Here is a 20144-nt window from a genome sequence, read left to right as displayed (position 1 = left end):
TATTAACTTCAATTATTAAAAATTGCTGCCTGTTTCCTCGTTTAAATATTACTCGACGCATCCTTATTTATTTTTTTATTGTTAATTCTCTTAAATGCAGATATATTAAATAGTATCTTTGTTTGTTAATAGGTTTAAGTACGTTCATAATATTACAATCTCATGAGTGTGACTCGCTACAGACGGTTATCTAGATATATGTGATAAAAAAAATGTCTAAGTTTTTGATTCGTTGGATGTGTATTACTAAAGCGAATTTAATTCCGGTATCATTATTTTTTTTAATTTTAGCAAAAAAAAATGTTTAGGAAAAAAGTATAATTAAGACTATAAAAAAAACGATTCTAACTTAAACGTATATTTGCATTTTCTTGTATCATTGAATTCTACATTTGAAAAAATGCACATAAATATGTTAAAGTTAAGTCGAACACAGGGAGTAATTAATATCTCCATCAATTATAATTATTATTAACAACAATTCTACCACATTAAATAACATTTGAAAGATGAAAATATACATGAATACTCACCAGTATACCTAAAGATGCTACGCTAGTGCTGTAGTAGTCACTTGGGTTAGTTTTCAAAATAGCCGTCAGCGCTGTCTGATAGCCGCAGGAAGCCACGCGTCTTGGAGTCGAATGACGAAATATCATCAGTCTAAAATTGTATAAGAATGAAATAAAATTTACACTCTTTCATGAAACGTCACATACGGTAACACAGAGTTAAGCTAATGTTTGCTCTAGTAGAAAACATAGTCCAATAGGATATTTAAAATTTATCACTTTATTAAAAGATTAATTAAAAATAAATCCCTAAATTGGATATATAATAATGAAACCTAAATCCGAAATTTAATTTAATTTAGAATGCTTTATTGACAGCCCGTTTATTTAATACCAATCAGACGGATTCGGCATCAGACGGATTCCGCAACACGAGAATATCTCTGATATTATCAGAAGTTTGTATCAACACACCACATAGTTTAAGGTATTTCATTCTTGAATCATTACTCGTTATGGAATTTACGTAAGTCATGAATGTAATGAATGAAAAACGGTAAGCATAGAGATATTACACTTTATAAGTCATAAAGTCCAACGGCTGCTTTGTACAAGACAGGAAAAATTATTTTATATTACTCTATTTATATGTACGCATACTTATGTATTAGTATTTTCTTTCTTTTATAAATAAAACAATCTTAATTGAGAAGCGAAGTTTTTTACTAATATACCGAAAACGAACGAAAAACTTTTCCATCACATTAATGTGTATCTTTTGCAAATTTTTGCATAATGATTTACATATTTTTTTCAACAATCCTATAAGACACTTACAAATCAATAGATAAAACTCTTTATGTCAATTATCCGTCTATAGACACTGCTATAAAATATAATTTAATTATATTTAATCCCTAAGATTACATATTATCTTTTTCGCCGATTAAACATAACTCCTTTGTTACTGACAGGCACAAAGTCATGAACGGATTTCTGTGTTTTTAACCGCTATGTATGTATTATTTCAAGTTTGTGGTTTTAAAAAAAAATATTTGAATGATACGTACACAAAGTCCTAACCAACGATATAAAATCAAAACTGATAAACCGACTAATATGTCCGATTGGCATTTCAAAAAAATATTATTGTAAACAATAATATAAAAGGTATATAAAGTTTCATAATTTTTTTTCATTTCTGCGTTTAGTTTAATTATCTCAAGTAATATTATCAATGAAATTAATATTTTTTAAATAACTCAAAAAATTAAAGAAATATTGAACGTTCAATAATATGAATTATTCCAAGAATCACCAATATGACTTCAATAACAGAAAATACGCAAGTTTTTTTTTTTAATGAGTTATTACTATTTCGCAAAGAAAAATCATTAATTACTGACTTTAAGTTTAACTGTAACCTATTCTATAAAACAAAAGGGCGTCATGGTTTTAAAAATACATAGATTTAATTCATAGCTATCTAGCTATAAATAATATATCATATCGAAATTACAATGACGTAGTAATTTCAGATCATTTCTTTTTAATGTTTCTTACTCGTTACTCGGCTGGTCCAAAGCATAGTAATTGAAGGTACAACAAAGTAAGACTGTATTGAATACATGCTGAAAGATCTGATCGCAATGATATATTGTATTCTTCCACATGCACCGCTCTAAGAGGTCTCCGCAGGATGAAGCTGGAGACAACTGGAAATAAAATATAAATACAACACAAATTTAATGAGCATTTCGTAATGTTTTAAAAAAAAAGTCACTGTAAGGCACTTGTTCCACAAATGATCTGTAATAAATTACAGTATTAGTAGTATTTTTGTAAGGCGTTTGTTGCTTTTAAATTATATATGAGTAGGTATATACATAAAACACAGTTACAAAAAGAGTCACATTAAAGTCATTCAGTCAGTCATTTTAAAATAAAAAATTACGTCGGAAAGTCACCAAGTTTTATTCCTTCGTGAGCCGTATAACTGCCTTAATTTTATATAACCCTATATGTAATTTCGAGGATTCTTGAAAAACGGCACCTAAAAAGATGTTAAGAAAAGAAACTCACTTTTTTAAAAAGCGTTTCGACCGTGATGTTATTAAGATCCAGAACGTCTTGCAGAATGTGGAGATCCCTTTTTTGTATTGGATCGGCCATGTTTGACGAATGCAAAAGCGGGGCTACTTTTAATGTTTTGAAAACAAAATCAGCTGTTACATTTTCGGGTAGGGTCCTTAAATGAAAAATATCAAACACCATTTTATAAGCTTGTTCCTAAATATATTATTTTATGACATTAATAACTATTCCATATCATTCTTTTTTCAAGATCTTATCAGAGGTATAGATAAAGGAATAAAATAATAAATTGTTTATTATTGGATATTAATATCACAAATTAAACAGCAATTTGTTCCTACTCTTTGGGTTTACTTGATTTTTCAAGTCGTTAACCTTTTAAATTTTTTTTATTATAAAATGAATTGCAATTTACCGACCAAAATCATCAAAATCAAATTAGAAGACCTAATGCACGGTTAACTTGGGAATTTTGGAGATAAGAATTCATTGTCAAATACTATTACGCACAACACTTAGAAAATACACAAGTAGAAATTAATAGGCGTATCTTCAGAGTTTTCCGTTTAAACCTCTAACATTGTAAATTGCTAATTATATATGAAATAAAACTTTTATAAGCAAAAACTCGCAAACGTTATTCTAGAATTGCTAACGTTTTCACAGTCTATTATATGGGCAGTGGTAAAGGACGTTCGGTATATAAAGTAAACATTTTGAACTTTTTATATTTAAAGGTATTAAAAAGTTTTAACTAGACTTGGTAATATTGGTAAGTTGGAAACTGTAAGAGAAGTTGCTTCCTAGACGGATGTGTTGAAATTTTTTGCTACAATTCAGATCTAGATAGGCGTTAGCCATTTAATTAGTATAATAAAGAAGGAGGAGACAAGAAGTCAATCATTATTAGTTATTATTTGATATGTTTTTACATTTATTGATATAAAAAAATAATCTGACATACAATTTGATATTGTGTATTAACACGTCTTTACAATTTCGAAACAATGACATTCAAACTTTTACGTTAACTTAATTATTATTTCATAAGCAAAAACAAAAAAAAAACAATAAGATGAAAGAACCGGAGTTTAAGTTATTTATCAATAAAAATATCAACTACATTTGTTAAGGAAAATAATTTTAAATACTAACAAGACGTTTGACAAATCTCTCGCAGCTCTCCGTGAAATCATATTGAGGTCGCAGATCGTCACAGCCGGAAATGGAACATCCCATATTGCTCCTTGAGTACTTTCTATAACCTGGCAGAAAAGACAAACTTAGATATGATATTCCATATTTTATAAAGATGAAAAACCTCTTAAGTATCAGAGGTATATTTATTTAGTTTTCTTCATAGGAAATGTAAACGTCTCGCTTCGAGTCTTTTTAAAATGTGAAAATTATTCAAGAAATTTTCAAGTGAATTAAGAAAGTATTTCTCAAAATTGGTATATATATAACAGGACTTAATTTTTTCATGTAACATAACATAATATCTTGGTTTACAAATTTTATTAATATAAACACGAAAATGTTTTAATTTTGTTACTGGGATAGCTTAATTCGTAAAGCGACTGGATCGAGTGATCACAAAAACAGATTATTCGTATTCGATTATATTGGTGACGGATTTAATCTGGGTGTCATCAACATAGGTTTTGTCCCCGATACGATAGTAGAATCTCTTAGAGACATGTATCCCTTTCGATACAGGTTCTATTTCCTTTTGTGCTATATTCATCGAATTTGAACTCTATTCCTATTGTTGAATTTGTAGGTTGGTAGCCTTGCCACCTGTTAACGAGAAACACTAGTTTAGTTGATTAGTTAAAATAGGGTTTAATTTTGCAGGGGGCGATACCGGTTCCTCCTCGTTGGTGGCCCTGGGCAACGTCTGGGTGTGCCGCTCCGCCCTTTACACAGGGTAAGGTGCTCAGAGGGCTGATCACCAGTCTTTCTCTATCTTTCTTTTTTTTATAGTTTACTCTTCTTTTGCTTTGTTTAGTTTATTTATTCTATCTTTAAACATCTTTTCTTCACTATCTTTCTCTATTTGTTTATTCTTGTTGCGCGACTTAGGTTAAACGACGGATAGTCTTATAATGCCCGGACTTTGGTGCTTGGAATTGGGATGAATGGCCCACCATTCACCCATGGTTCATCCTAAGGGCACTAGCTTCGACCCTACCTTAAAGGATCAAAATCATGAATGGTGTATTAACTACTAAAACTACTCCAGAAGGGTCCCAGCCTTGATGAGGCTGGGGAATCCCTTGCTCTGCCCCACATATTCTGGGGGGTGAGGGCAACCAACGCCAGGCGGGTCCTTCCACCAAGGACTTCCCGAGACGAGGTGCACTGGTGCAGTCCTGAGCGATAAGGTCTAAGTTGTTAGGTTGGAGCGAGACGTTGAGACGTTAAGGACAACGCGGTCCATAGTTCCTCAGTCCTCCGTACCCTGAAACGAAGTGAGTGGGAGGAGCGTGACACGCAGTGCTCGCTCGACGAGTGGCCAGGGAAGCTCGGAAACGTCCCGGAATCTATGGAGAGTGTTCCGAGCTTGACAGTCCCGCTCCGGCCCGTAAGCGGCTATTGAGGATCTCATCGGGAGATAGCTCGTAGGGCAAAAGCCCGAAAGTTGCGGCCACCACTTCAGCCAAGCATGGCTGAGGACGGCCGCGTACTGCGGATATGTTCGTCGGCTTGGCCAAAGCTAATGAAGCGCTGAACTTCGACGTTTCTCTTCGAATCGGAAGAGGAGGTGATGAAGAAGGCGAATAGGATTGAGGGCGGTAGCGAGAGGGGCTGGGAGGCGGTGGCCTCCTTCTGTGAAGTCTTCATATCGCAGAAGGAGGCCGCCGAAAGAGTGAGGGAGGACAATACCTTCCCGGCGCCTTGTCTTTTGAAAAATTTCCTTTCATAAAAAAAGGATTTCATTTTGCAAAAGTTGCTGTTTTGAACACAGAGATTGTATAAAGGAAAATTTTTAATTTTTTTCGACCTGTGATAAGATAAGATATTTTTAAACTTTATATATGTACCAGTTTTTGACTGCGTTTTATTTAGTAATAAAGTGAACTTAAGAATTTTGTATCATAATAGTTATGTTATTCAACCGTCAGCGACATCTATCGTCTACGCCACACGATTTTATTCCATCTACAACTGTTATGATGTGCTTCCATAAAACTACACGGAATTAATGGATATAATGTATATTATGCGTAATTCTGATGACTTAACTACATTATGGGAAAAAAATATCAGAACTTGTTCACTGTATTTTACGGGAAAGAGAAAAAAATTCACCTAAACACGTGAACAAATAAGTTACATTTATATTATTATTGAGGTTTTAATTCTTTATAAATATAACAACTTAATTTTAAAGGTTATCCTCAACTTTAATGCATGCATGCAATTATATACATATTTAGTTAAGATAGGAATAAATGACTAAGAAAGTGACCATTCTATGTCCGATACTATGAACAAATTCAAGTTTTTTGTTGTAAGGTATGATTACCAAATTAAATATTTTTATTGTTGTTTTATTCAACAACTAAATGACAAATAAATAAATATTTAAAACATATTTTTCCACCAAAAAGAAAAACAATTTTCCTTTTTTGGATTTCCATTATTCCAACAACCTATACAATCAAGATGTTAATATTTGCATGAATGAGTGTGTGCACGTGATTATAAGCGTGAGGCAACGTGAGTGTGTGTCCTTGAGTATACAAAAATAAATAATGGTTCCATACATTATTATTTATTGAGAGCCTGAGATAATCTAGAAAGCGGTGCTAAAAGTGTGTTGCATGCATGCAGTGTAGCCATGGAAAACTAAGACACTCATCAGAATGTTGATCACCTATTTAAATTATGTAGCTTAGCTTGCCATACTTAACTTTTTCCTATACCTATTATGCAATTGAGCGTCCAAGGTCATGTTAAAAAAGTCCAATCGAAAGCAGTTTTTAGAATGGTTGAGGAAAGAAATTGCTTTTTATTAATTAACAAGGCGTAATGGATTATATTATCAATAGTACAAGTAAATTCGGCTGACTATTATCTTTTATTTCCCTTATAGATAAAATAATAAAAAATTCCCATTTTTTGCAAAAGTCTAACTTTTGACTTCGTGTTTAGAAAAATATATTACACCCCATAAAAGCTATCCCTTCCTTTCATAAAAATTTCCTTTTGTTATGTATATTTGCTACATAATTCCACAATTTTTTAGTGTCATTCAAGAGTCGGTAATTAAGCGAAAAGGCAAATTTTAGGATAACTCATATGAGCATCATATTTATTTTTATATTTGAATTTGCATTGCATATTATATTTGCATATTCATGTCATGTCATATAATGTCCTTTTCATTGAATATGTTAAAACTAATGAAAGTAAAATAAAAACTTTGGTATTCAGCTTCGATATACGGGTTTTGTGTTGAATATTTTTATTAAATATAAAATGCTTCCTTCTGTGTTCCTACTTGATACTATTTTATTTTTATTAATTTTCAAGATTCAAACCAGAAATACTTCAAGGAACACTGATATCGACGGATGAAGATATTATTTACACTGCATTATAAACTATAAATTAACGTTCTTTGTAATCCGCATCCTCGACCTTTTGGATTCAATACACTGAAGCTAAAAGTTTTTCGCAACAATCATTAAAATCATTTGATACTAATCCATTTTCTTGGATTATTATTACACCGAAATGTAACTCATTGACGTAGTTTCTTATCGAATTTACGTCTGCTGGTCAGACTTCTATCTCCTATCGATCTAATTTAACATATTTTGATAAAACATTTATTTTACTTTATGATATATGTAACATGATTCTTTGAAATATTTTTATCAGCATATTTTCTTATTTTATGGAGGATAGATTTATATACGGATACTCCAAATGACAATCTTCCTATCTCTAGAGGTTAAATGTTTGAGATAAATTCACGAAAATAATAGGAAATATTTTTACATATAAAAAAAAATGCCAATGACGTCAACACATTGCGGAAAATGTTAATTTAGGAAGAGATAATAGTTTCATGTTCCTTCGATATCATTGGATTGACAGTTATAAATTTGGCGTTTATTCGCATTGAAGTTACTAGATATATGACAATTCACATTATATTATGTGTTTATATATTTATAGTGTCGCAATCACATCTTAATATAAAATATCTTTATTACATATTTTATGTTATCGAAGATGAATTTGATTTTTTTAATTGATTTTTACTATGAAAATTTCACATGTTATTTGAATATAAGTAAACATAGCATTATTTAGGTGTAGCGCGATACAAAAGATCTTAGATCCGAAAGCGTCCCAAGTTGAAATAACGTTATGTGCTCGCTCGATGTTCATATTGATGGATTTGACTGACTCATTTTCTTTCGTGAAGATATCATACTTCTTCAATTTTCCAGAGACAATGACTCTTGCAAATTGTTAAGAAAAGTTTAGTACCTATTATACGAGTAAGAAATGTTTGAATACCTATAACCAGGTTTAACAAAAATAACTTGTAGATACCAACTAGGACGGATAACTCCTGCAAATATTACAACAAAATACCAATGCCCGAGAGATCCCTGAATGGAGACGACGTCTCAACCGAAGAATCAGTAGTGACCTTCGAACCAGTGGAAAAACCTATAGAAGATAATAAAAATCTGCGAAATTTAGATAGCGTAGGGTAGGAGGTAGCTAACATTAGAAGCAGCTATAGCAAGGATGTCATACTACAAAAATTTTCTTTGTGCAAAAATAGAAATATTCTTCATTAACCATCACTAAAAGATAAGGGTTGTTTTTTACCTAAATGTCAATATATCAGCATCTAAAAAGTTACCCATATAATAATGTAGTTTGTTAGAGTTACATTTCGCCTTGGCAGAAAGACTTATAATAGCACAGAGCCTCTTTCTCTTTTCTCGATTGTAATTACAATTCTCCTCCCTTTTAGACAAAATAATAATATTCATAATTTAAAAACACAACTAGTATACGTTATATAATAAGGACAGATTCTTGCAATGACTTGGACTAGCTTGTTTGTAGACTAAAAGTATTGAGTTAGATTTATCGATCTTAAGCCCCACTGCGCCAGTTAATAGAATTTTATACAAAACATATTAAAAAGTCACCTCCTGAATATGCAAACAAATCTGTGGTCAAAAACTATTTTTAGTTATAATACATTGTCTTAAAATAATAAACTAAGAATACCTCAATCACAGATGTAATATTTTAAGGACAAAATTTTAATTTCTATGTTGCCGAGTATTATTTGTAAGGGTGTTATGGTATACTGAATCTTGGCGTGACGATAGTGAAAATACTATAACTTTCAAAAAGTGCTCGTAGAAAAGACAATGTTTATAAATATTTTCAGCGCCATCTTTTTAAAAATTAAGCGTCTTCAAGGACCCAGCGCTGTTTCTAGGTAACATAAATTTGCAATTAATTGGCTACATAAATTCATAAAAACATTATTTAAATTTATTTAGGCATAAAGTTTTTAAAACAGCTCAAAAATAAATTGGACTTTTTTTTCGTAGTCATTTAAAACTTTGTATCGTATAAAAATTTATATCAATCAAAAAGACACACTAAACTGAGAGAGCTTACTACATTGCAATATCAAAGGATAAAAGCCATCCATTAATCCATTAAGCGCTTCAGTGACCGCCTAAAATCATTGCGCCTCACAACTCGACCGTCGTAAAATAAATTGTAAAATATTCATTGGCATATAAAATATAACATAATTGTGTATTTTATATATAAATGTTAAAATTCACAAAATAAATTGTTAAATTTTGAGTTCGTGTTTAAACTTAAAAACGTAACACTCAAATATTGGGTAAAAGCGTTTCTATGAATTCTGAGCAGAGCTAAGACTCTTTTAGTATCGTTGAAGTATTGCAAAATGAATTGAATCCGATCAAAGTTGGACTATCCACTTGCCTTTATTTTACAGAAAAGTTGACGGTAGAAAAATTTTAGCTATATTTTGATAGAAATAAAATTTCTTTAATAAATTAAAATACAATAACTTTTTTTCTACTTATCAAAATGATTATAAATTTTAAAATAAATTAAAGTTTTTTTTTTAAAGCATCTATCATACCGAAGTATGCAAGTTTTTATTGTAGATTCATGACTTTGTACACGCGTTCAATTTTATATAAAATCGAAATATAGTAGCTAGATTTGTAAGTAACGATAACGAAATTGTGAAGTATCATAATGATTCCTTTCATACTATATAGTTTTATCCCAACAATGAAAGCGTTAAATTTGCAAAAATCAACATCACAAGCATTGCGATGAAAAAAAAAAACACCCTGTGTAAATTCACACTTTTATTAACTTACGGTAGCGATGGGGTTTCTCGCGTACCAGCTGTAAGCTGTGGTCACGAAGAATGCAGCGCAAAGTATGCTGATCACCACAGCCCCTGCCCACACGCACCTGATCGAGGACTCGATTTAGCTTCAAATTCAAAAAACTATACCGTAAGTGCCATGACTAGAACTGTCTTATACGATTATAATTCGCAGGTTAAATACTATATATTAACTCGACTATGTCAAAAAATAAAAGAGTGTAAGCTAACAAAACATGCAAATTGAAAGTTACAAACATAACGACAAATTTAATGAGGCATACATTGTATAAAAATAACTTTAAGTAACCAGGATTAAATCAAACAAGGAGTGTGCATTAATTTAATTTACTTAACAGATCTTCCACATTTTAAAGAAAGCATTTAAAGGTCTGTTTGATAAGCCTCTGTATATTCATCGTTCTATAAGGAATGCACCATTTTCACCACAAACTACATTTGGAATAACAATAAAATTTTCTGTCAGATCTTTGACATCTATCATTTTATTAAGGAAATCTTCATATCCAGATGTATCTAATATCAAAGAGAAACATAACAAAGTGAGTTTTATCAGTGATTAATGTGAATTAAACTTATACTAGATGTAATCAAGTGTGATATGCTCTTCCTAACTGATGCAAGTGTTCTTATCGCAATCCTTTAGATATCTTCGACGTTGGAACTAATAAAATTTTTTTTTATGCTAAGGCTTCATTCGAACTGGACTTGTGGAATATTTTGCCAATGTCGACGTTTTTATTTATTGAACGCATTATAATAAAAGATCTTAATAATTCAGACAATGTGACAAAGTAATGAATGAAGGATTCAATGTCAAACGTACTTGAACTTTATAATGATTCATAAAATAAATATTGATGACCTAAAGTAAATATTAAAAAAATAAGCTGATTATCATATTTCTAAAATGATAAGATAAGGTCTATCACGAAGATTACTTTTACCGTGTGCACATTTATTCTAACTAGTTTTTGGCGACGGTTCTATCCTTGTAAATTATATTAAGAAAACACAAAAAATTAAAAAACAAACTATTTTTCACTAAAACGGGTAGTTTCGTTGAAAATAATATATAAAACAAGAGATCTTAAAAAAAGTCATTTCTAGACTAGAAACCTTTGTGAGCGTTCTCTAAACTTCCTGCCAAAGTTTTATCCCAATGTAAAAAACAAAAAATATTGTAGGAAATATACAAGCATAAAGTTTTTTTTATGCATAATGTCATATCCAAGAATAAATTTTTTTATGAATAATCTTGAAATGTGGAAGGGAGTGTAGGATAAATTGATGAATTTAATTTTCAACACATAACTGTCTCTTGTACATCCCTACTACATTGACACTAATTCCCTAAAATAATAATATGTAGAAAAAATAATGTTGTATTAATAATAACTGTCGCTTAACTTCTTAAAATGTTATCAGGCTACATTGATAGGTGATAAATAGCATATATTTTTTGTGGATCTCCGCGTACGAATTGTGAACCCCCCCACTTTTTGTCAGGCCAATGTATACACCAGTCGAGTGTCTTTCAATACCTTGTCCGTCCAACTATACTAATATAGAATCTCCGTATCTGCTGTATCAATAATACGAAGTACTGAATTTCGAGTGCCCCCCCACCCCCCACCCCTTAAATGTAAACGAAAATTACTAAAATTATCCACACAATCTCTTAAACTTAGGCTTTCATGGAAAATATTTAAAAATTTATTATTTGTAGGTTATTGCGGCTATTTATCTGATTTACAATGAAAAACCATAGATAAACTATATTACTATTACGCATTACATTTTTTCCGTTTTTTTTTCTTTTAAATTGTAATAACACTCTAGTGGATAACATTCCTATTATTATTATTATTATTATATATTGCTTAATTAGTTTGATATGTAAAAAGAATGAGTGAAAGGAAACATATTTCCATCAAAGGAGTTATGGCAAGAAAATATGTGCAATAGGGAGGAGGCAATATAAAAAAAAAACGTAACGTTTCAAACAAGGGCAATAACCTTCGTGAGTGATTTGGGAATGTTACCTGCAAGTGAATTTTTTTTTTGTTTGGGAGTTGGAGAATGATATCGTCTTGTCCCCGAAACAGAGGCAGTCAATAAAAGAACAGCGCTACACTACAATTGATGAGATAAAGAACTAGTTTAAGGAGGAACTGAGCGAAATGACAAAAGTTTCTTGTTTTACAACTGTGAGGAGTGAATAAATTTTCCTAAAAGTGTGTAACAAGGGATGAGGATTACTTTAAAGCGGATAAAATATTGCTTCATAAACATACATAAAAAATCTAAGAAACAAAAAATTTGATCATTTAAATTTTTTGCTACCTTAATTTCTAGGAGAAAATGATAACTTAATTTCAATAAATATTTATTTTATGCAGTCCTTTTTTGTGAAATATTTACCATATTTGGCCCCTCAAAATTTTGACATAATGCTTCTCTAGAGCACGCTATAGCACTGGTCTTATTACCCACCAACGCTTAGAAGTCTTTCAAGCATTCAGAGCAGATCGGATTCAGATCTTAAGAGATCAGAAAAATACTGAACTGTCATATCGAAGACAATTTTGATAAAATTTATGATATTGTTTTAATTAGTCAAAAATGCGAGGAAGTCACATCTTAGTGTTATTCGAACATATATAAGCAATAAAGATTTTGATACGTCTCATACCCACCTTCTGACAGTCGCTTTTTAAAACTGATTATAGTTCTTAAAAAGTAAACGTAGTCCCGAGTGCTAACTTACAAATTAATAATAGCAAGATCAAAAGTACCGAACTGAAATAAATGCTTTATAAATAATACTATATTTGATAATATATAATAGATTATTTCATGCCTTAAGTTTCAAAAAACTGTTATTTACCAAAAATATATAAAAAAAAGTAACCGCAGAATTTTTGGGCAGCATTCATCAATATTTAATGGAAAAATAAATAATATAGTCACAATTATAAAACAAATATTTTTCTTCACTTCCAAAAACCATTTATCTTTCCTTGAAGTTATCGTATTGATTAAATAATTTATTGAAATATTTCATTCAAAGTCAAAAAACAACAACTCCTCAATGAAGCTACCATATTATAATTTTTACGCCAAATAGTAAAATAAACTGAAAAACCTTTTCTATTATCCATTACATTATCTTGACATACTCCTATGCTAATTGGAATTAACTACGCAATAATTTTCCTTAAGATAAGTAATAAATTCATGTCCTTGAGATTGTCGGAACTTTTGATAGGTAAAATATTCATTTTAATTCAAATTTCTAATAAGTTTTTGACAGGTTAAGACACATCAAAACGTATACTCGTAAAAGTCTGAAAAAAATTCTTCCCACTCTATTTTTTTTTTTCATATAACTATTTTTTGCTTAATAACAAAATGCTGTATGCATTTTTATAAAACCATATTACCCATGGAATATCGTTTAATCAATATATTTATAACTGTGTATACCAAATAACTATTTTTGGTGAAAATGTTAAAAACATTAATAAAAAAAATCTTAAATAATTGACAGCAATGATAATATATCTCAACGAAACCGATGTACAAACTTTTGGTTTTTAGGGGACTAAATAAAGGGCTCCATTAAATTAGGAATCTACAAAATACCAGAGCCTAATATGCTGTCCTTGAACCTTAGCAATTAAATGACTATTAAGGTTTGTGTTTCTCTTTACTTTATTAAACAATACTCAAGCTCAAACCTTTCAACCACACTAAGATCCTCCATAACAATATATTTGAAGCCGTGTAAATCCGTCCGTTTGCAAAATTCTGTGAATTTCGTAACACAGAAGCTCCATCGCGTAAGCTTCGCCGACGAATCCGATTTTATTTTCTTCATAATAATAATTTGACTGGAAAAGAATAAACGTCTTTGTTTATTGAATCTAACTATTGTCAAAATCGGAATAAAATTTATACGAGATATATTTGTGTCAAAATAACACTTAACCAATATTTAATAAATATATATATTTCAGTGGCACGGAAATCGATAACATCAAAACCGGAGCACGAAACGTTAAGAATTAATACTGAAACGGTAGGATATTACGGTTAATATTAAAATCGTTGTAGCGTGTTTCACCCTTCAGAGTTAACACCCATCATCATATCATTAATAATATATTAGAGATTTGATAGCTCAGACAATTTAGATCAGCTGGAAATGTATTTAACATGTACATAGCGTTCCACCAGCCAATTACAAACAATAATTCATTATTAAAACTTTAAAAAAATGCTAACAATTAAAATTGTACATATATCAGAGAAATATATTATAATTGAGTTTTTGCAAAATAAAATTTTAAGGCAACAATATATAAAAATTTGTTGTGGCCTCGTTTTTAACGTAAAGGTAAAAAAAATTGATATGGTTTAAAACTGTTTATTTTTTAACAATATTTGGACAAACATTATTTCATATAATATATTAAAAAATATTTATTAATGTATTGAAATATTTACATAGTATCACTGTATGTACATACATATATATATTATAATGTACGGAAAACATATGCTTTAAATATGTCTGGTTGATTAACGAAAATTGAACAGTATTTATTTTACATATATATTTTTATATGTATAATTTTCATACTTCCAGTTAAAAATCGAACATACAACCTTATTAAAAATTTTAATATACCAGCTATTTATAACTATTAATTGTCAATATACAACCTAATGTCAATTCTACAGTTGTAACACGGCTTAGAGCTAGAAAAAAACATCTGTCATTTCCCACAGCCTTTATACTCCACCTATTAGTATTATACTGTATAAAATTGTATAAAATTTCTTTAGGATTAAAGGATTTATAAATTTAACAACAAAAAAATATATTTCAATTGTACAAAATTACCTCGTATGAATATATCTTGAATAGATAATTGTTTTTTTTTTTTGTTATAAATCTGCATTTATACAACAGCAATAAATAAATACCTGCGCTATGAGAACTGTTTCCAAACACGATTTACGTTCACATCTACAGTCATTATAATACTGAATATTTAAACGTCGTAAATCATTTATAAAATCCGGTTAAAACCGACTTGCTTGGTCTAGGAAATTAATAATTTCACTCTCTATAACGTCACAAGATGGCGTTTGCTGTCCAAAAAGTTTGCAAGGACCCAAAGCATATTTTATAATAATACAAACAATATTGTCATTATATTCTTTTATTTATGTTTATTTAAATCAAATATCTTATGGTTATTTGTTCAATTCAGATTTTCATGTATATCGATCAGACACTAAAAGTTTGATACATTTCTCATGGCAACAAGAACTGTCACAATCACAACGGGCATGCGTAGACTGTTTGTGCTTTATTCATTATTGACTTTAAACATGTAAGTCCTAACGCAAGTAGAGTTTTAATATATAAAAATATAATTACTCATTCAATCGATGATATTAAAAAATATCAAAAATTAATGTTTTAAGTACCTATACATGTTTATAATACTAATGTTCTCTTTAATACAATATGATTTAATACAATTTATTTAATGTCTTTATTAAATAAATATAATAATATCTGATATCAATAAAAATTCAATAATACATTTATATATATATACATAATTTTTACAACATAAGTATTTATTTTTGTATAATCACAGCGTTCACGCAGAGACATGCGTTATTTTTCGCCATTTTTACTTTATATAATACAGTAAGTAGAATATATAAAAAATTGTTCCCTATATAAACAGCACCAAAAGAATTTCTGAAATAATTTTTATTGTCGAACATAAACTCATTCTGTCATTAATAATTGGGTATCAATGACTGGGTGTCTGTCAAATTGTTGACAAAATGTGGCCATTCCTTGATGATATCATAAACTGTATCACCTGGACTGAGAGTTGACATGAATTGCCTGTGGGCAAACAGTTTGTAGTCTTTGGCGAGTTTACCCAATTCAACTCCCAGCTTGAGAAGTTTCTCGCAGGCTTCAACTTGCTGTTTTGGAGGCGGAGTGGTGTTGAATGTACCAATAAATGCTATACCGATACTATATTTGTTGTAACCTTTTGTATGAGCCCCCTCTATGTTCCAGCCACGACCATGGTACACCGAACCATCTCCTCCCACCAGAAAGTTGTACCCAATATCTGACCACTTTCGAGCTTCAACATGATACATTTGTATCAATCTTACACGTAGAACACATTCACTCTGAAATATTATAATTTCTATCAATATATGCATATATACTAAAAATATATTGGTTAAATAAAAGCATGAGTCAAAATTGCATGTTTAATAATAATTGAAATATACAATTACAACTACTGATAACGTACTTTACATTATCACTGCAAATCATTTTTGGAAATAATAAAGCAATATCATGGAACATTAAAAATATATCAGTAACACACAAAAGCAATAATCTTGATGTTTGAGATTTTTAATAACAACACATAAGCTTGATATTTTTTTAAATACTTTTCAAATCCATTGAAACTCTTTACAATTCTCATCACTACCATTAAAGTAAAAAAATATTGAAATGAGAAACAATCAAAGGTATATTTAAGTTTTATGACAACTGTTAATTGTGTTGGTTTAAATTTTGAACACCTACTATAAATTTTTATGCAGATAGTACAAAGATAATTTTATAACTTTTATTTTCTATGAATTAAAGACTATTAAATCTCTTGTTTACTATGGGGATTTGGTAGAGTGAACGCTAATAATTTAGATATCTGTCCACATTAGGTGTAGGTTTATAATTATTTTAACTATTGTATATGTTTTACAAATAAATCTTCTACAATCTTCTATTACTATGCTGAATAAAATAAAAAAAAAATTATATTTACTAGTTAGATTTGTCTATTATTTAAGGGTTAGACTTTATTAATATTTAATAGAACATCAAGTAGGTCTGTCACCTGTGTATAGCAGCTTTCGGTGGCAGTGTGAGATATAATGACCCATGGTACCGGTTGACGAAGCATGTTCACCTCGCCTTCAACAGTCTGTGACAACCAGTCCGATCTGGACACTATCCGCAAATGATTTGGTGCTATCAGCAATGAATTTGCTGGAATTGTTTTATTACATTATCATCCAGTGTTTTGATTAACTAATTTTATTAAAAAAAAAATTGTTGAGAATTAATAAATAATATAACATAAATTATAAATTAAATGTTGCAAATATTCTTAATAGTTCTACCACTATTTGACCACATTCATTACAAACTACGATATTTTAAGAGTATACACAGACTGAAGTGCCATTATCAATGGCAATTTATAATTGATTACAAAATAATTGAACTAGTTCCAACTAACTAACACATTTGATAAGCAATGGGTGTTACAAGTGATATCATACCTGTCTTCTTGCAGAACATGCAATTTTTATTGACACAGTTCAAATGATGGTTTATGTCCACACCATTATTTATTTTCTTAACACTCGGTGTTAGTAATGAGTAAGAAACTAACAAAAATGTTAATGATAACAGGAGTACCGATATTATAACAAGTTGAAAATTTTCATCACAAACTCCCACCACCAAACGAGCTGAAATAAATTCACCATCACATATTTATAAAATACTATTTATTATCGTGAGAGTTACACATCTTAATATTTCTTATACCATGTGGTATAAACTATACATATCAATATTTCAAAAGAACCATTTGTAATTTTTAATACATTAATAATATAATAAAAGATTAATAATAGTAAAAGGTTATAAGAAAAAAAACTCTCAAAATAACAACAGTATGGCCATAACAAGAGAATGATCTTAATATTATGCTCTGTATTTATATATTTATATACAAAAGGAACTTAAATAATTTTCATTCTGTAGCAACTTGTCTAATCTTATACTTTGTCATATTTTTTCAATTGTTAATTTAAAACAAATGATGGGTAACTTTCTTTTATCACAAAGATTAATTCCAGTTCCAGAATTCATGTGAATATGATCACATATATTAAGTATTTAAGTTCCATTTCATTCAAGTTATAAAACTTTTTGTATAAAAATATTTAATTAAACTTACTATGTTTGTCTTCTTTGTCATAATCTGACTGTGCATTTGTATGAATTTGATCATCACTTTTGTTTTGTAAAACAAGCACGAGAGCCACAACACAGCCAACAACTGTAATACATACTGCGGAGAATGTTATCTTGTGCCATAATAATATCTCTTTCTTTTTAATATCTACAAAATACAAAGTTACAATGAATCGATAAGCTTAGTATTATTAGATGAGGGAAGCTAAATTATGAGTCAGTTAATAAGTTAAAAAGTTATATTAAGTTAATAAATGTAAAGTGCAAATACAAATATAACTTTATGTAATATCACTAGTCAAATGAAACCAAGTGAAACTATGTAACTAGAAATATAGATGCAGAAATATTTGCAGTAATGGTTAGGTTTATATATATATATATAAGTGTTACATTCTCAAAGAAAGGCTACCTTATCATATAGCATACTTAAAAAATGTTTTGTAGAGTAGGTTATTCCCTCAAATTTAATCGGCACATTTTTCATTTAATCAATGTCAATTGTGGCATTCAAAATGTGTAGAGGTGTTTGACCTTTTCTGCACCATATACATTGAATATTTATTTATCCAAATACAACAGGAAAACACTCACACAACCATTATTATAATAGTATATAAAATATACATGTATATGTTCAAATACTGCTATCCAGTTGAAGGTTTAACTTACAAGTTTCATCAAATGTGGCACAAGGAGGCTTCTGGGAATCCTCTTTTTCTGTTTCTTCTGTTTTAGTATAGGAAACATTATCAACACCAGATTTAGGTTGGACTATTTGTTTTATGATTACTGGACCATTAAAATATGTATTGTTACCAAACTGAACATTTTCCGAATTTGTAACCGAGACGCTTTCATAAACAGGTGCTCCAGTGTTCGGAACTAAATTACTGGGAAGATTTAAAGGAGTGTTCAAAGAACATGATTTTTTTGGTCTATTAATACTATCTTCATCACTGATTTCTTTTATAATTTGCATATCATCGATATTTCCTATTATTGTCATCCCATTTGTATTGGATTTACTTGCCTTTGTAGCCATTTTAATATCATTGTTATAACTTTCACACATTCGCGTTCACTTTTCAATACTATAAAACTCAACTGTACGGGTTTTGTTTATAGTAATCTTAATTATTAGACAAAGATAATGTTCCGTATGTTACTTAGTTGACATTGACACTGTCAATTTTATTTAGACTTATGATATCAAGACAAAGTGGTATTCTTTTAACCTATAAAAAACTTATTTTTGGGATCACCATCACCAATCAGCCACTTTTGGTGAGATAAAGTTCAATATAAAACTATCTGTACGTCTGTTTGTACTGCTAGTATTACTGATAACACTTCTTAGAATGATTTAATGATTAATCTTGTTTCAACCAAAGAATAATTTGAATAAATTGTGTTTATTTATAGGATATAAAAAAATGGTGCATGGAGTCCCCCCACACAGAAGAAGTGAGACTTTGTAATGTGGAAATGAAAATAAATTATAATTATATGTATCAAATCAAACTTTAAATCAAATCAAATTTAAACTTTAAAAATATATCATAAATAAATTAATATAGAACAAAAAGTACATATTTCAGCTGATTTCACGACGCTCACACTGTTTACTTCACTATATAGCAAGAATACACATGCGCTTGGAATCTACTGACTCACTCTCTTTCTCTCTCCTATTTTCTACATTTGTGTATCTTTATTCCCTCTCCCTTCTCTCACGCATTCCCTCTAGCTCTGTCTCTTCTCATCCCCAATCTCCTCCTAAGTGCGAAAACGTTTAACGCAACCTTGTTGAAAGTCGCTTGTAAGAAGTTTCACTTAAAACCTACTTATAGTTTCTACATGATAATGTTTTAGTAAGAGAAATGTCAGGCCTTGCAGGCAAGTTACTCTGCAAAGTCATCAAAAGTTGATTCGTATCTATTACCACTTAACGGAATTTAAACAG

The 20144-nt window shown here is 29.9% G+C and overlaps 2 protein-coding genes across 3 annotated transcripts in view; both read right to left on the bottom strand.

The window, feature by feature from the left end:
* Positions 1-15139, bottom strand: part of LOC116778094 (sodium channel protein Nach-like) — a 31470-nt gene extending 16331 nt beyond the window's left edge. The window contains exons 1-7 of the mRNA XM_032671967.2: positions 15058-15139; positions 13806-13958; positions 10031-10127; positions 3762-3871; positions 2595-2760; positions 2076-2227; positions 534-663 (exon numbers count right to left, since the gene is read on the bottom strand). Of these exons, the coding sequence (XP_032527858.2) occupies positions 534-663; positions 2076-2227; positions 2595-2760; positions 3762-3871; positions 10031-10127; positions 13806-13945 (795 nt within the window). The 5' untranslated portion in view covers positions 13946-13958; positions 15058-15139. The remainder of the gene's footprint in view (positions 1-533; positions 664-2075; positions 2228-2594; positions 2761-3761; positions 3872-10030; positions 10128-13805; positions 13959-15057) is intronic.
* A 141-nt stretch (positions 15140-15280) lies between these two features.
* On the bottom strand, positions 15281-19509 carry LOC116777863 (peptidoglycan-recognition protein LC-like). Of its 2 annotated transcripts, XM_032671612.2 has the most exons (5): positions 18851-19509; positions 18162-18326; positions 17476-17667; positions 17028-17179; positions 15281-16302 (listed from the first exon to the last, which is right to left on the bottom strand). In XM_032671612.2, exons 1-5 carry the CDS (start codon positions 19251-19253, stop codon positions 15892-15894), a joined length of 1323 nt encoding a protein of 440 aa, XP_032527503.2. In that variant the 5' UTR covers positions 19254-19509; the 3' UTR covers positions 15281-15891. The 2 variants fall into 2 exon arrangements, with proteins under 2 accessions (XP_032527503.2, XP_032527504.2); XM_032671613.2 differs by lacking the exon at positions 17476-17667 and having other exon boundaries at positions 18851-19500.
* Between the last annotated feature and the right edge of the window lie 635 nt (positions 19510-20144).

This window comes from Danaus plexippus, chromosome Z (genome assembly GCF_018135715.1).
Source record: "Danaus plexippus chromosome Z, MEX_DaPlex, whole genome shotgun sequence".
NCBI classification, from domain to species: Eukaryota; Metazoa; Arthropoda; class Insecta; order Lepidoptera; family Nymphalidae; genus Danaus; species Danaus plexippus.
This window is presented reverse-complemented; position numbering and strand designations above follow the sequence as displayed.

Excerpts from the sequence above, each read along its gene's own strand:
- LOC116777863 (XM_032671612.2), bottom strand. The coding sequence starts at position 19,253 with ATGTGTGAAAGTTATAACAATGATATTAAAATGGCTACAAAGGCAAGT. Across the intron at positions 17,180-17,475 it reads CATGTTCTGCAAGAAGACAG|CAAATTCATTGCTGATAGCA; the intron begins GTATGATATCAC and ends AAACAATTCCAG. Across the intron at positions 16,303-17,027 it reads CCGAAAGCTGCTATACACAG|AGTGAATGTGTTCTACGTGT; the intron begins GTGACAGACCTA and ends ATAATATTTCAG.